General features: G+C 56.5%; 1 protein-coding gene across 1 annotated transcript; it reads left to right on the top strand.

The window, feature by feature from the left end:
* Window positions 1–6,862: 6,862 nt before the first annotated feature.
* On the top strand, window positions 6,863–14,979 carry GFAP (glial fibrillary acidic protein). Its single transcript, XM_012661501.1, has 9 exons — window positions 6,863–7,482; window positions 8,395–8,455; window positions 8,651–8,746; window positions 9,459–9,620; window positions 10,797–10,922; window positions 11,164–11,384; window positions 11,958–12,001; window positions 13,730–13,815; window positions 14,458–14,979. Exons 1-9 carry the CDS (start codon window positions 7,022–7,024, stop codon window positions 14,497–14,499), a joined length of 1,299 nt encoding a protein of 432 aa, XP_012516955.1. The 5' UTR covers window positions 6,863–7,021; the 3' UTR covers window positions 14,500–14,979.
* Window positions 14,980–16,169: the final 1,190 nt, after the last annotated feature.

Genomic DNA, 16,169 nt, shown 5'->3' with positions numbered 1-16,169 from the left:
TAATAGTGTAAACAAAATTACAGGAGTCTGTGTTTAACCTGATTCTGAAAACAAACATGTTAAAGGTATTTATCACATTGCGAGTAGTGTATAAATAATGCTGCTAATTTCAAGTGAGTCCTAGCTGTTCTGGGGGAGCAGCCTCCTCCCCCTCTGCCCGGTGAGCCCCTCCATGCTCAGTTCTGAGCACGTGTTGGAGTGAGGAGAGAAGCATTGAGTTCCTACTAGCTGCTGGGCCTCTTCACAAAGCTTCCTGACCTTGTGGGGTCAGTAATGAGGAGATAGAGGGGAAAAGGCTTCCGAAACTCGCCCAGAGTTAAACAGCAAGTGTTCAGCATCCAGGGGCTGGTTCTTTGCATTTCACCAAGCCGCTTCCCTTTGGAAGTGAACAGATATCATTTCTTTTCGTGTGCCTGGGGTTCCCTCCTCTCCAATTAGTCTTAATGAGTTTTTTTGCCCCCTGCGTTCCGCGATTTCCACAGAAGCAATCCCAGCTTCACATCATCTGTAGCCCTCAGCGGCCTGGCATGGTGCCTTGACCTCAGGAGGCCCTACTGAATGTTGGTTGGATTCAAATTGAATAAGTTCCCCCATTTCCTGGAGCCCTCACATATATTATCTCATTTGATCATCGCCGTCCCCCCTGCAAGTGCAAGGCAGGAGGCACAGGGCAAGGCAGCTGGTAACTAGAGCCGGGAGGGCAACCTTCACACAACAGGGTCCCTTGCACGCGGCAGAATTTGCTTGGGCTGGGGACAGCTTGCAAGTGGAAGGGGTCACTCCTGACAAGGATGCTCTGCAGCCAGCCATTCCCTCGGCAAACATTTGTGGCTCTGTGGTGCAAAATGTGCTCTCGGGTGATCCATTAAATGTACAAAGACTCTGTGCTGATAGAGTTAAGCACGTGTGGCTCCTGCCCTCAATCACAGGAGGTCAGGCTGAGAGCGTTCGCTGGGTGATGGCCCGCACCGAGAGGCAGCCTGGCTGGTCTGAGCTTCTCAGGGAGCTGGCAGTGCTCGAGGGGGCAGTGAGCTGACAGCCAGCTCCCAGCTGACCTCTGTGGGCGGCGGTGAGGCTCTGAGATTGGATTGTTCTTACACGAAGAGAGTCGACCACAAGACATGGCAATCGATGGCTCCCCCATCCACTGCAGGCCCAGCCGGTGTAATGCCCCCTCTCCCTGCCTGGTCTTGCCTCTTCCACCTTGAAGGCCTGGGCAGGGCCCCTCACTTCACTTCTCTCGGTTCAGAAGTCCTGTCTCCCCAGGCCCTGTACCCCCACTTCCTTGCTTGCCTTAGTCTCCCCAGCTCATGTCTGGACCCCCACCCTGGGGTACAAATTCCTGCCCAGTTCACAGAACCAAGGTAAGTACCAGGGGCTGAAAACACAGAGAACAAGACATGGTCCCTGCATGCAGAGAGTCAGGACGGCACCTGTCCCTGTCACCTGAGTATAAGACCAAACCTCCATCAATGTCGGTACCTGTCAAGGAGAGAGCACCAGGTCTTCTTTTTGGGTCCCCTCCTACCCACAGCCATCAGCTCAGCCCCCCAGGGGACTTCATCACCACCTAGGGAGCCTCCTTGGCAGCTACTGACTCAGGAGTCCTGCCTCCCAGACCCCAGATTTCCCCAGGAACGTCCCTTTGGCTATGTTTGGGGGATCCTAGTTGTCTTCCCTTCCTTCAAGGTTCTTTGGTGAAAAGGGATTCAGGAGGGCTTGGGATGAAGGTTGTCGGGGGAGGGGAGTCACCTCAAGGGCCTGGAGATGGTGGCTGTGTTTTCTAGCTCATCCCAAGGGCTCCCCCCAGCTTGCCTGCAGTCCCCCTGTCCCCACCTCCGTTCTCCGTTCTCATCCTGTCTGTTGGGAGGACTCCTGGACTGGAAATAACAGGCCACTCGCCAGACCTCTCCTCCCACCAGGGCCACATCTGGTCCCCGCCTTTTGTCCTCTGGAGGGACCCAATCAGACAGGGAGACAGAGGGGAGCAGGGAGCAGAGCAGATCAGGGAAAGCAATTAAAAAGCTGATCTCAGGGTTAGAGGCTGGGAGATGGGGGGCAGGCTGGAGCGGGCCTGGCTGGGCTGGGGAGAAGCCAGTGAGAAAGGGCTTGTTAACCCCAAGGCAGCAGCCTGGCCCCCTGGGGTCTATGAAGGGGAGTGAGCTGATGCCCTCAATAAGTCGAGAGGGGCCAGGGAAGAGCAAGGGGAAGGAAGGATCTGGGCTGAAGCCAGGGACCGTTCTGCAGCCACAGGAGTCGGTTTCCAACCCACGGAACCTGGCTGGACCCAGGCTAAGGACGGGGAGAGGGGATGGTCCCTGCTCTGAGGCAGCCCCTCCAAGTGAATAGGGAGACGGCCCCTGCCCTCAAGGAACATCCGTCTGACGGTGAACTGTGGGTTCTCGCGTTAGGGGGCTCCCATCCAGGATGGAAGGATGGCTCCTGTCCTGTGGGTGCTTCAGTCTCGGGGGCAGCCCTGTCCTTAGGGAGAATCCAGTTTATGGGAAGACATAGGTCCTAACATCAGGAAGCCCCCATCATGGTCCCCTCCTCAGGAAGCCTTAGATGAGACCCACACCCACAGGAAGTGGTGTTGGTTTCCCAAGAACTCAACCTGTGTGGACTGTGGGCTCAAGGTTGGGGGTGGAAAAGAGAAGGGGTGGAGGGAATAGAGCCCATGGGGTCAGGGAAACAAAAAATCAGGTTAACAAACAGCCTCTACTCAAGTCCAGAGCAGTTGAAAATTATTTACACATATCCCCTGGGAGACCTGTAGCCACCAACGACTAGCGGTCTGGGGGTGAATGGTGCCGACACACCCTCCCTTCACTGGCTGCAGCCCCTCTGTCCTGTCCACACTGCCAGGTAACTGCCTTTGAGGGGGGTGCCCACCTATTCTCAGTGGAGTCAGTAGGACATGGCAGCCCCCCTAGAAGACCCAGCTCCCACTCCTACGGGCCAACCCCATCACCGATGTGCTAATGTTGATAGGTAAGGCACATGGGAGGTGTCGTTATGTGGAAGCTATGACTTGTCAAGCACCTGCCATGCACAGCCTCCAGTGATTTTATCTTCACAACTACCTTGCTTGGGAGTAGGAATGGCAAGTCCAATTTTGTAGATGGTAAATGGAGATTCAGAGAAGGTTCCTCAAGTCATCCAAGAGTTCACAGCTACTGAGTGACAAGGCTTTGCTCTCTCTCCTAGAGGGCACTGCATAGCAGTCAGAGGCAAGGCTAGAGAATAAAGGGGTAATGCCTCTGGGTGATACAAATTTGGGTTTTAGAGAACCCGCCTACAGCTGTGAGACCAGCTCTCTCCCGGCCTCTAAGCAGCTGTAGCTAGTGGCCACTGGAACCTGGGCAGCTGAGCACCGCCATCTAGTGGCCACTGGGCTCAGTTCCCTTCCTCGGGCATGGACGGACAGACCAGTGGTTGCCAAGGGGTTGGTTGGCCAGAGAGACTCTCTTCATCCCACCCAGCTTGGTGACCACCATGCTGTTCCAGGCACTGGGCGAGGAGTGGGGGCACAAGCAAAGCCAGTGAGCAGCAGCCAAGTGGCAAAACCGCCACTTGAATTAGAGGCTGGCGTATTTGGCAAACAGCAGGTACGTTATGTGGGGGTTGACGCCAGATGTGGCGTTGGTCTGTCCTGGGAGGCATTTGGGCTTTGCCCTGTAGACAGAAGGTTATCTGGCAGATTCTGACACAGGGGAGGGACATAGGGAGGTCACCTAGTCCCCATCTGGGCTTGAAGTGAGGCATGACTTGGCTGCAGGCTCCTTAAAGGTGTGTCTGGGCACCCCAATGCATGCCAGCAGCATCCAGCTGTGTAGTCTAGAAGTCAGTCTATGGTTCGGCTTGAAGCTTTGGATGTTAGGGTCTTCTTCTTGGGGAGGTGGGAGAGGAGGTCCCCCCCAGAGAATGGGGCCTGAGCCAGGCTAGGAGAAGGGGTGGCGGCTGGGAGGGCTGAGGGCTTGCCCGAGGGCTGTGTCTGCCTGGGGCAGATGTGAATCAGAGTGTGGTTTAAAACAGAAAGAGAGAGATAGACAGAACATACTGTCCAATGACAGGGCTTGGTTAAATGAATGCATATAGTGGAAAACCATGCAGCTGTTAAAACGATGATGTAGATAAATATTTATTGATATGGAAAGATGTTCGCAACATATTGTTGAGTGAGAAAAGCAAATTGCAAAATAATTTGTACAGCATGCATGCACTTTGAAGAAACTGAGTTTATATGTGTGGAAAAAATCTGGTAGTGTTTATCTCCAGGTGGCAAAATTATGGCTAATTAAACTTTGTTGTATTGCTTATCTGTCTTTTCTGATTTTTCTACAATGCATGTATAACTTAAAAAATAAAGCAAGTTTGGAAAACAACCACAACCAAGTCTGTCTGACTCTGGTTCTCTGTGCTGACACCTTTAGGTGGTTAGGGCTGAGTGTGGAGATGGGTCTAAGGGGCAGGGCTGGGGTTGAGGATGGAACTTGGGCCTGTGACAGGGTCCCAGGCAGGTGGCTGAGGGACAAAGACTGGGAGACTTCATCTGCTGGTGCTGAAACAAACTGGTGTCTCACATACACAGGGACAACTCGCTGAGCTTCGATGACAAGTGCCTCCTGCTCTTGTCGCATCTTTTCTCTCCAGGACTGCTTTGCCCTCATTTCAATGAGATTTCACTTGAACCAAAAGGGAAGACTGTGACTTGCTGGGCAATGTGGAAGGGCGGGCCACTGCTAGCCACAGGGATGAAAGTTAGGACAGGGGCTCGTCCCTAGTCTTGCTCTTCCCTGAAAGCCCCCTGTCCTTTCCCAGCTCCCCAACCCACAGCAGGATCAAAGGTCACTGGGCGCCCCTTCCTCAAGATTGCCCTGCCCTGCTCAGGCCAAGGGTCAAATGTGGCTAGAGGCTAAGGGGCTCTCACCTCCCTCTCTGCACCGGACTCACGTGGGAAACCTTAGCAGGCAGCCCATGACGAACCCAAATGAAGAACATCCCCCGGTGTGAAGCAGGAGCTGTTGCTCCGATGGGGCTCGGGGGCCCGAGCTGGCTCTGAGAGCTGGGGAGGGCCAATCAGCCAGCTTTGTCTGCAGGCAGAGACCTGGTAATGCTGGCTGGCCGCCCCCCAGGGCCCTCTCCTCATGCCCACTGGATGACTCACCTTGGCACAGACACAATGGTCAGGGGTGGGCACACTGCCTACTTCCCGCTGCACCCCAGCCCCTGTCAGTTGCATTCCGAGAAGCCCATTGAGCAGGGGGCTTGTGTCGCAGCCCAGCCTGGCAGCCGGGCATCTTGGGATAAAAGCAGCATAGCCCCCTGGGGGCTGCCCTTGCTGTGTGGCGCCCTCACCGGCGGTGGAGAACAAGGCTCTATTCAGCAAGTGCCCAGGAAAAGTGATCAGAGGCCCAGGCATGGGCAGTGGGTGGCAGGGAGGCGGGGGGGGAGAGGAGGGGTGTCTGCTTCCCAGAAGTTGGAGGACACAGATGGGTGAGGGGCCTGGGTGGGGCTCTGTCCCTGTGGGACCAGAGTGGAGGGGGTGGGCGGACCTGTCTCAAGGGGCAACAGGGTCCAGGCCCCAGGCTCCCAGGTGGATCCATAGGCTCATGGGTTCCCAAACCCACCCACCTACCCCCAAGGGCCTTTCCTGTCTTCTCAGGCTGATGTGCAGGAACTCAAAGGAAATAAATCTGCAGTGGGAGAATGAAGGTGACCAGGGAAACGGGGTGCTGCCCGAGCAAAGATTCGAGCCGGCACAGCCAGCTCATTCATAACTGCTTTGTGGAGCTGTCAGGGCCCGGCTCTGGGAGGGGGTGCAGGGAGGCCAGGCAAGGGAGGGGTGTCTGGTGGGACTGACGCAGGGGGCTAATGAGTAGCCCAGGGAGAGGGCTGGAGACTCTGCCCCTCTTGCCCTGTTAGGGCTTCCACATGTCTCTGCCATCCCTCCACTGCCAGATAGAGGCTGTGATCCCTCAGACCCTCAGAAAGGGCTGGTGTCCAATCCCAGCCCCCAGCGCCCAGAACTCCAGGGAACCAGCAGAAAGCAGGAGTGTGGGATGTCAGTGTTCAGAGCAGAGGCTTCCAGGAACCTGCTGGGAATGGGGCTCAATAGGAAACTATAACATAGGCTGTTCCTTGAGGGTAAGGACCAGGTTGTTTCTCACCAAATTCCCAGCATCTAGCAGAAACTTAGAGGAGTTCTGAGTGAGTGAGTGAGGCTGGGTTTGGAAATCTAAGAGTCAGAAGTCAGGTCAGGGGTCATCTGACCCAGCCCTTCCTTCCTTCTTCCTTCCTTCCTTCAGTGCTTCCATTTTCATTTTTATTTTTATTTTTTTTGAGACCGAGTCTTGCTTTGTTGCCCAGGCTGGAGTGAGTGCCATGGCATCAGCCTAGCTCACAGCAACCTCAAACTCCTGGGCTCAGGTGATCCTTCTGCCTCAGCCTTCCGAGTAGCTGGGACTACAGGCATGTGCCACCATGCCCGGCTAATATTTTTTTATATATATATTTTTAGTTGTCCAGATCATTTCCTTCTATTTTTTAGTAGAAACCGGGTCTCGTTCTTGCTCAGGCTGGTCTCGAACTCCTGACCTTGAGCGATCCACCTGCCTCGGCCTCCCAGGGAGCTAGGATTACAGGCGTGAGCCACCACGCCCAGCCCATTTTCATTTTTAATTGCTGCATAATAATTGTACATATTTATGTCCAACCAACCCTTTCTCGACCCGCCTTCCTAGGGCGAGGGTCTGCTTGCTCAGTGATCAGGGCCCCGGCCCCAGCATCCGGCCCCAGGCACTGCCCTCCTCAGGCAGGGGCTGGCATGCCCAGAAAGCCCTCCCTCTGGGCACAATGACCTCGATGGGGTGAGAGGAGCTCTCCCCATGGCTGGGCTGCGGTCCAGCCCCACCCCCTCAGGCTATGCCAGGGGGCGTAGCCAGGAGCAGCCAGGCAGCACCAGTCCAGCCCACTCCTCCATAAAGCCCTCGCACCCCAGGAGCCAGCAGAGCCAGGCAGGATGGAGAGGAGACGCATCACCTCGGCTGCTCGCCGTGCCTACGTCTCATCCTCTGCGGAGATGGTGGGGGGCCTGGCTCCGGGTCGCCGCCTGGGTGCTGGCCCCCGCCTCTCCCTGGCTCGAATGCCCCCTCCTCTCCCGGCCCGGGTGGACTTCTCCCTGGCCGGGGCACTCAACGCTGGCTTCAAGGAGACCCGGGTCAGTGAGAGAGCAGAGATGATGGAGCTCAATGACCGCTTTGCCAGCTACATCGAGAAGGTTCGCTTCCTGGAACAGCAAAACAAGGCACTGGCTGCTGAGCTGAACCAGCTGCGGGCCAAGGAGCCCACCAAGCTGGCCGACGTCTACCAGGCTGAGCTGCGTGAGCTGCGGCTACGGCTCGACCAACTCACCGCCAACAGCGCCCGGCTGGAGGTCGAGAGGGACAACCTGGCACAGGACCTGGGCACCCTGAGGCAGAAGTGAGGAGTGGGACAGGGAAGAGGGCCCTCGTGAGCAGAGAGGACTGAGCCTCAAGAGGAAGTGCCTGCAGGCCCGCAGAGGCTGGGGCAGGGGCTCCGCCTCCCTGCTTGCTGGGTCTTTCCACCTTGGGGGGCTCTCCTTGCTCCCCAACATAATGGGAAGGAAAGGGAAGAGACCCAGGGCCTCAGGGATCTGACTCCCAGACACCTTCTGCCAGGGAGCTGGGGTCCTCTCAGCAGCTCCTGACTGGGGAAAGTTATGGGGAACAGTCGGGACCCCAGCAGGAAGGGTCTTGGTTTCATTCATGGCCGGGCCCTGTGACTGTGGGCGGGGGCTCACCTACTCCGAGCCCGGGTCTGTATAAAGGAGGAGTCACAAGTAGAGAAGGCTGGTGTCCACGAGGCGGAATGGACACTGGGGTAAAGGAAGTAGAGGTGCAGAACACAGGTGACTGCCTGTCACCTGCTTATGACCCCAGCCAAGTCACTCTGACTTGCACAGCTGTGAAGTGGGATCATAATAAAATCCATTTCCAAGGTAGTTGCCTGGGATCAGAGGAATCTCTGAGGGGGTGGCGCTTTGCTGAGCTGGCAGGGCACGTGTGAGCCCTCAAGTGCAGGACGTGTGTGTGCACACGCAGCGGTGAGTATATGTCGGTGGATGCGCCTGTGTGAGCAGGAGCAGGTGCACCAGCCCTGATAAGGCACCTTCGTAATGAGTTAAAGCGAAAGCCTTCGTCTGCTCACCCTCCCGCCAAGGCCTCTGTCTAAGGTCCCCCTGAACCCTCACTCCTCCTGTTGCTCTACTGGTCCTGGGGGGATCTCTGTGACAGCCACCTCCAGGGAGACTGGGGCAGGGATCCAAGTGTCCTCAGAAAAGCCTGGACCTAGGAATGTGTCCCCCCACCCCAGGCTCCAAGATGAAACCAACCTGAGGCTGGAGGCCGAGAACAACCTGGCCGCCTTTCGACAGGTAACAGAGGTAGAGGGCAGGGGCAAGGGCAGGGGAAAGGGTCGATGGCAGCCCACCCAAACACAGCCCCCTAGCTCAGCCCTGCAGAGCAATGCACTGCTCCCCCTTGCCCCAGAAGGAGGGGTAGGGCAAGGCTGGGGAATGGGGGAGGATGAGTCTGAGGTCAGAGTGGCCCTTTGCCCCTCCCCACTCCAGGAGGCAGATGAAGCCACCCTGGCCCGTCTGGATCTGGAGAGGAAGATTGAGTCCCTGGAGGAGGAGATCCGGTTCTTGAGGAAGATCCATGACGAGGTGAGGCCAGGGCAGAGGGAGGAAAGCTCAACACAGAGATTGCAACTGAGAGACAGAGACAGAAAGACTGAGACTGAGAGAGATACTCAGAGAGAGAAGGAGAGAAACAGATTGTCAGACAGAGAAAGAAAATGAGAGAGAGAGAGAGAGAGAGAGAGCATTCCTAACCCCTGGTGAAATGCACACAGACACACACTCCATTTACTGAGAAGTACAACAGGCCTTGCTGCCTCACAGCCCAGTGAGACAGGAGCCCTCCCAGTACTCACCTCCTTTCACAGAGGAGAAGCCCAGAGAGGTTAAAAAAGGTGCCAAGGTCACACAGTCTCTCTGCCTCCACTCCCTCTGCCATCTGTCCCCATTAAAATGAGAGCCATTCATTAAAAAAAAAAAAAAAAGGGCCCTGCTGAGCTCTGACCTCAGACCCTGGACTCAGAATCCATGGCCCCACTCACCCATGAGAACACCAGTGCATTTTCAGCACCTGGCTCGTGCCTATCCAGCCCTTGGGGGAAGGATGCTGTGAGACCCTCAAACTATCCCCTGCCTCCTTTAGCCTGAGCAAATGCCACTTCTTCCAACAAGAGCTACAGCCTTTCCCTCAGCCAATGCCCATGGCTGAGGGGCTGGCAGAACAGTGCATGACGTTGTGGGGAACCTCAGCTGTGGCCTGGGCTCTGAGCCCTCGTACCCCTTCTCTTCCCTCTGCCAGGAGGTTCGGGAACTCCAGGAGCAGCTGGCCCAACAGCAGGTCCATGTGGAGCTGGATGTGGCCAAGCCAGACCTCACAGCAGCCCTGAGAGAGATCCGCACGCAGTACGAGGCAGTGGCGTCCAGCAACATGCATGAGGCAGAGGAGTGGTATCGGTCCAAGGTATTGGCCTGTGGGCCAACCCACCTCCTCCAGGCAGCCCTCCTTGCTCCATACAAGATAATGGGGGAAGGAGGGTATAGGAAGCTGGGAGAATATCCTCTCTGGGTAACTGATTTTCACCAGAGAAGTGAGATAACTTGTCCAGGGTCACACAGACACTATGATTTTCAAAAGTACTCATTATTATTACTGCTACTATTACTATTATTATTATTGGCCAACTCTGTTGTGTGCCAGGCCCTGTGTTTTGCATGGATTGTTTTACTATGAAGTGGGTACCATTCTTTGACAGATAAGAGGACTGAAGCCAGAGAGGTTAACTAATTTGCTCAAAGTCACACAGCTCCTAAGTGGTAGAGTTGGATTTCCAACCCCAGCCCGTCTCACTTGGGAGCCTGAATTCTATGCCTCTGCCAGCCTGTGTTCTGGGTTACCGAGCATCTGCTGTACGCCAGGCACTTCCTGGGACACAGAGAGGTGTTGGACCGGGAAGACGTGATGTGCACCCAAATATGGCGCCCACAGAGACCACCACAGTGTGGAGTTAATATGCAGTGTCGGAACCAGGGAAGATGTCACAGAAGGGGGCATTTGGGCTGGGCAGGGCAGGCAGGCTATGGGCACGCAGAGGAGGGGGAAGGGCATTCCCAGTGCAGGACAGAGCCTGTGTAGAGGCCTGGAGGCAGAAAAGCAGAAAGCAGGACCCAGAGATGCTGGCCCAGCGTGCCAAGCTGAGGAGCGTGGGCAGCAGATGCCACTGACAGTCTGAGAAGGGTCGAGTCCTGAGCAGCTGTGAGGGCCTCCCTGCAGCCTGGGGGAGAAGGCGCTGTTAGAACCCAGGGCTCTGCTTGCCAGAACCCACCGTCCGTTGTGCGGGAGGACAGGGTTCAGTCCCACAGAGGGAGCTGCCTGTGCAGAAGGTTCTGGATTCATTGTTCATTCATTCGTTAGCTGACCAGGCATCGTGCTAGGTGCTGGGGCCCAACAGTGGCCACGCTGCCCCTGGGTCACAGCTGCTAGGATTGATGCCAGCCAGGGCCAATGCCCTGGGGTCCTGCCCACCTCCCTGATTTCCTGGACACCGTCCTGCCCACATAGCTTCCCCATAGGTGCTCCCCACCCCTGCAGCCCCGAGACCCCAGGCTGCCCTCAGCCTAGGACCCTCTCCCCATCTAGTTTGCGGACCTGACAGACGCTGCCGCCCGTAACTCGGAGCTGCTCCGCCAGGCCAAGCACGAGGCCAACGACTACCGGCGCCAGCTGCAGGCCTTGACCTGCGACCTGGAGTCCTTGCGCGGCACGGTGAGCGTGGGCAGGGCTGGACGGAGCGGGGGGAGGATGTGGGGACCCGCCATTCCAGGAGATGCTGGGGAGAAGGCCCAGGCGAGGACCAGGCTGCGGGGGTGGGGGGTGGGGGAGGGCTCTGAAAAGTTACCCTGGGGCTAGAGGCGAGGCCTTGGGCCGGGACTGAGCCTCGAAGCCTCTGAGTCGTGGGGTCCGAGCTCCGGGCGGGGCCGAGAGACCTGCCGGCTGGATTCCGCAGAACGAGTCCCTGGAGAGGCAGATGCGCGAGCAGGAGGAGCGCCACGTGCGGGAGGCAGCGAGCTACCAGGACGCGCTGGCCCGGCTGGAGGAGGAGGGGCAGAGCCTCAAGGATGAGATGGCCCGCCACCTGCAGGAGTACCAGGACCTGCTCAACGTCAAGCTGGCCCTGGACATCGAGATCGCCACCTACAGAAAGCTGCTGGAGGGCGAGGAGAACCGGTGAGCCCTGGTCACAGCCCTAGGGGATTCTCCCTGCTGCCTCTCCACAGAGTGGAGCGCGCTCCCTTCAGGGACTGAGTCGTATTCAGCCTTGTGTCCAGCCCTCCTCGCACCGCAATGCCCAGCACAGTGCATGCCCAGCGCACAATAGGTGTTCACTAAATGTTTGATGAGTGAATGAATGGATTCAACCCATACTGATTAAGTCTCAGGGCCAAGGACTTGGGTCACCCCCCAAACTAAGAGGCCCACTCCGCACCCTCCAAACAAAGATTGGACTTCTTTTCACCTGACCCATCTCTTCTGCTCCTTGGAACTTTTTTCATCACTTTCCCCTCCCTCTGTCATCTTCCTTTGGATAGAGATGCTCCCATTGCAGACAACGCCCAAGCCCCTTGCAGACTTTTAGAGCTCTAGAGAGCATGTTGGCTGCCGGGGAAAGCTAGGAGAGGGAATCAGACTTTCCTGGCAAGGAAAAGGGCCTTGAGGTTGTCATGATGACCCTGGACCAGGACCCAGCCTGAGAGTGTCCCTGGACAGCCTGGTCATCTGTTTCCCTCCGCTTTCTTTCAGCATCACCATTCCTGTGCAGACCTTCTCCAACCTGCAGATCCGAGGTCAGTAGAGCAGGGCCTTGTGGGAAGGGTGCTGGAGTCCTGCCCCTTCCCCAGGCCTGGTGGGCTGCTCTGGCCTGGGGCCAAGGACCAGGGCAAAGGGGTCTGGGCTCTCTTTGGGGGCCTTCATGATTCACCACAGGGCTCCTAGCCAGAGCACACCATCCCAGGGCATTTCCAGGTGGGGCTTGCAGCCACCCCTGTCCTGCTGTTCCCTGTGCCCCACTCCCCCTCCCTGCACCCCCTAACCCTGCAGAACAGGGTGCAGCCTCAGCCTCTGCCCTGTCTGCAGATCCCTGAGCAAGCTCTGCCCTTCTGAGTGTTTTATGTTTTTGTTTTTTTAACTGCTTGTCACTACAGGGGGCAAAAGCACCAATGAAGGGGAAGGTCACAAGGTCACAAGACATCTCAAAAGCCTCACAATACAAGTTATACCAATACAGGCTCAGCAGATTGTAAACGGAGCCCCGCCGGCTCTCGGTTAGCTGCCTGCCTCTCAGCTACAGCACTGGTCTCAGCTTGACAGGGAGGGAGCCTCACCGGCCCCATTTTCCCCATCCTCTTGGGCCCCCTCCTCCCGAGCTTCCCCTTTAGGTCCAGGACTGTGTCATTTTTCCAGGAACCTCAGTGCCCAGCCCAGGACCTGGCACAGGGTAAATGTAGATTAAGATAGCAGAACTGGTTAGTGTTAAAGGTGGTGTGTCCTTACATGCTCAGATGAGATGCTCTGGAGACTGTGAGCAAACACCAACCTCTGTCTCACCTCTTCCCTGTCACTGGGAAGGCCCCTTGGGTCTCTCAGTGCTGGTGGCCAGGCTCTCTGCTTGATCTGTTTGTCCCTGAGACTCCGCCGCTCAGCTCAGCGCTGATTCAGTCTAGAGGATTATTTCCCTCTGGGCCGCTGCTCTTGTAGTGAATAAAGTTTTATGTTCCCTGCTCTCAATTTTAAATATTAGCGAGTGTGACATGTTATATTTTTCTCTCTGAGGGGGGAAGAACTAAATTACTTTTTATTTGTATGTGGCACTCAAATGGTTCTCAGCTAAGGAAAAAAAATCCTCTTCTGGGCTAGAATATTTAGGAACACTAGATATACACGTCCCAGGGCTTAATTTGCATCAGAAGGGTTAACCAGGCTGACCAGGTACAGGTAATGCTGCCAAGTGCTAAACAGTCAAAGGTCACTTGGGTCCAGATAAGTGGCAGAAGGAAGGGGAAGGGGGACAGGAAAAGGACCCATGTGTATTGAGCACTAACATGTGCCAGATGTTTAACACACGTTACTTGACTCCTCACTCCCATTTCTAGAAGTAGACACCATCATCCCCATTTTGCAGATGAGGAAATGAAGCTGGAAGAGGTCAGTTAACTGGCCCACAGTTGTGTGGCTGGTTAGTGGCTGAGCTGGGACTCGAGCTCTGGTCTGCCTGCTTTCAAAGCCCATGTGCTCCTTCCTTGGACAGCGCTGGGTTGTCAGAAAACCAGGTTCCAGGCAAGAGCTTGTGCAGGGGCTGAAATGAAGCCAGGCCAGCAGACAGAGCAGCCAGGACCTGCCCAGCACTGTGGGGATCTGAGGGGTCTCCAGCCCCTTTGGAAGAGCCTAGGCTCTCCCTGCCTGGTTGGATAGGCTCTCATACTCATCACTGGGGGTGTGATGGGGAAGCTGGGGGTGGGAGAGGATGTCTAGTACTCCCAGAGCCCATGGGAGGCCTCCTCTCCTCACACCTGCAGAAACCAGCCTGGACACCAAGTCCGTGTCAGAAGGCCACCTCAAGAGGAACATCGTGGTGAAGACTGTGGAGATGCGGGATGGAGAGGTGAGGGGGACTCTGGCCCAGTCCAGCTTCAGCTGCTCCCAGGAATCCTCAAGGCCAGGCAGTGGAAGAAAGCCTGGAACTGGCACACAGAAGGTCCCCAGTAACTCCCAGGAGCTGCCCAGGGAACTGTGGACAAGGGGAAGGAAGTTCTAAGGGGAGCCTGGGCCACTAGATGGGGTCCTAACTCAGGCTTTCTGCCTCTCCCACCCTCAGACTCAGGTGTTCTCAGTGTCAGGCCTCGGGGATGGGGGAAGAGGATTAAAGTTAGCAGCTCTCACTCCCAACTCCAGCCAGGACAACTGGGGAAAGGGAGAGCTTTCAATTTCCAGCTTAGTGAAAGGACCCTGGCAGGGGAATGGGAAGAAGGGATTTGGCGTCTCCTCCTCCCCATCACACCAGCAACAGTGACAGCTAACCTCACACCACCAGCTGACCATGTGCCAGGCATGGTGCTGAATGCTTCACAAGTGTATGTCACTACCCGCTCTGACCACCGCGCGAGATAGTTGTGATTACTATTAAAAAAAGAAAGACCCAGGAAGACTGGGGACTTGCCCAAGGTTACGCAGCCTGGTAGTGGTGGACCTGGGGTCTGTGTGAGCTCCTAACTGTTGCCCTGTGCACCTTCCCTGTGCCCTGCAGGTCATTAAGGAGTCCAAGCAGGAGCACAAGGACGTGATGTGAGGCAGGCCCCACCTGGTGGCCCCTGCCCCACAGCATGAGGAACCTGCAGCAGGAGCAGGACAGTTGCCCCACTTCTGATAGCTCATTTCTCCAGACCTGAGTTTCCATCCACCCCAGCTGCTCCCCTTCTTCCGTCTCTACCCAGCTTGCTGCCCTAGGCTCCGTCAGCATTAGGCCTGTCGGACAGCACCCACTCGGCACCCAGCAGCTCCAACTAACAGGGCACTCACCCCAAAGGGGCAGCGTGGAAGGGCATGGCCAGCAGCTTGGGTTAGAATTGGGAAGAGGAGAAGCAGTGGGACCTAATAAATCACCCTCATATCCCCATCCCTGTTGTTATGGCAACCGTTGCCGGAGTTGGAGGTCTCCGGGGTGTCTGGCAACTGGGCTTTTGAGTTTCCTCAGGCTGCTGGAGGAAAAGCAAAACCCAGACAGGAAGGGGAAGTCCCCACAGGCAAGGGAGGCCTGGCCACAGGCTTGATCTTCTAGACTGACCCTGACCAGTCTGAGAGTGGGTGGTGAGGTCCTGCCAGATCCCAGAGGGACCTCCTGAGTAATAATCCAAGTGTCTCAGTCCCACTGAGCCACCATCCAGGGCCCCGTCTGTGGGCATGCCATGGGCACGCGGGCACCTTATTCTCAGCACTTGGGGAATCTACAGTGTATGTGGAGAGGGAAGGGGTGCTGGGAGGGATAGAGGGGGGCTGCCTGGCCCCCAGGTGTAGGTGCAGAGAGGTCAAGCCCCGGAGGACTCCCCCATGCAGACTGGAGGGGGCGCTAGCAGAGATGGTGCAGGTGGTGGTTGGGACGATGCTAGACATTACAGTCGGGGGTTGTGAGTGACCAGTTACACTTGGCCTCTGGGTTGTGGGAATCAAGGAAGTGACTCATCCTCTTGAAGATGCTGAAATAGGAGAGAGAGAGGGGCTGCTGTACACAGGGGCAGGGCACAGCTTTGTCCCAGTTCTAAAGGCGTCTTCCTTGCTGCACAATCCCATCCACCCAGGCCCCTGAGCCCTGGGACTGCTGACCCCCTCCCCCCATAATGACCAGCTGCTTTTCCCTCACCCAAGGGCCTCTCGTGATCCCTTCTTGCTCATACACGGTATGTACCCAGTAATTTAGGTAGCACCCTATTTTACAATTCAGGAAATTGAGGCATGAACAGGGTGATGACATTGGCTTGTGTTCCTGCAGCCTGGAGGCCAGCACTTGGGGCTGACGCTTCCGCCCCAGAGCACCCCTCTGCTTTCCCTGGGCAAGTAGTGGGTATCTGTGCCCAGAAATGGGGCCAAGAGGGCCCACCCCAGGGTCCTCCTCTCCCCTCTAAGGCTGAAAGGAGAGGTGGGGGTCCCTCCCCCTTCCCAAGACTTGGTGCCCTTTCCTGTGACTCCTTCCTGCCACCTGCTGCTGCTGCTGCTAACCTTCAGGGCACTGCTGCTGCCTTTAGTCACCGAGGAAAAATAAAGACAAATGCTGCGGGCTTCCCCAGAGTGGACTCTGATCTGTTCTCAAGAGGGTGGGACTGGGGCCAAGACGTGGCCGTGGACAAAACCGACTTGCTCCTTACCACTGACCACCCTCACAGCCCAACCCTCACGGCAGCAGCCACATGTCGAATCCCACCCAACACTGCTCTGCCACAGTAGAGCCTGTGCCTGGCAGCCCCA

This window comes from Propithecus coquereli, unplaced genomic scaffold (genome assembly GCF_000956105.1).
Source record: "Propithecus coquereli isolate 6110/MARCELLA unplaced genomic scaffold, Pcoq_1.0 Scaffold714, whole genome shotgun sequence".
Classification (NCBI taxonomy): Eukaryota; Metazoa; Chordata; class Mammalia; order Primates; family Indriidae; genus Propithecus; species Propithecus coquereli.
Note: the sequence above shows the minus strand (reverse complement) of the source record. Positions and strands in the feature narration are given on the sequence as shown.

Coding starts and splice junctions, on each gene's coding strand:
- GFAP (XM_012661501.1), top strand. CDS start 7,022: ATGGAGAGGAGACGCATCACCTCGGCTGCTCGCCGTGCCTACGTCTCA. Junction 7,483..8,394: donor CTGGGCACCCTGAGGCAGAA/GTGAGGAGTGGG, acceptor CCCCCACCCCAG/GCTCCAAGATGAAACCAACC. Junction 13,816..14,457: donor TGGAGATGCGGGATGGAGAG/GTGAGGGGGACT, acceptor TGTGCCCTGCAG/GTCATTAAGGAGTCCAAGCA.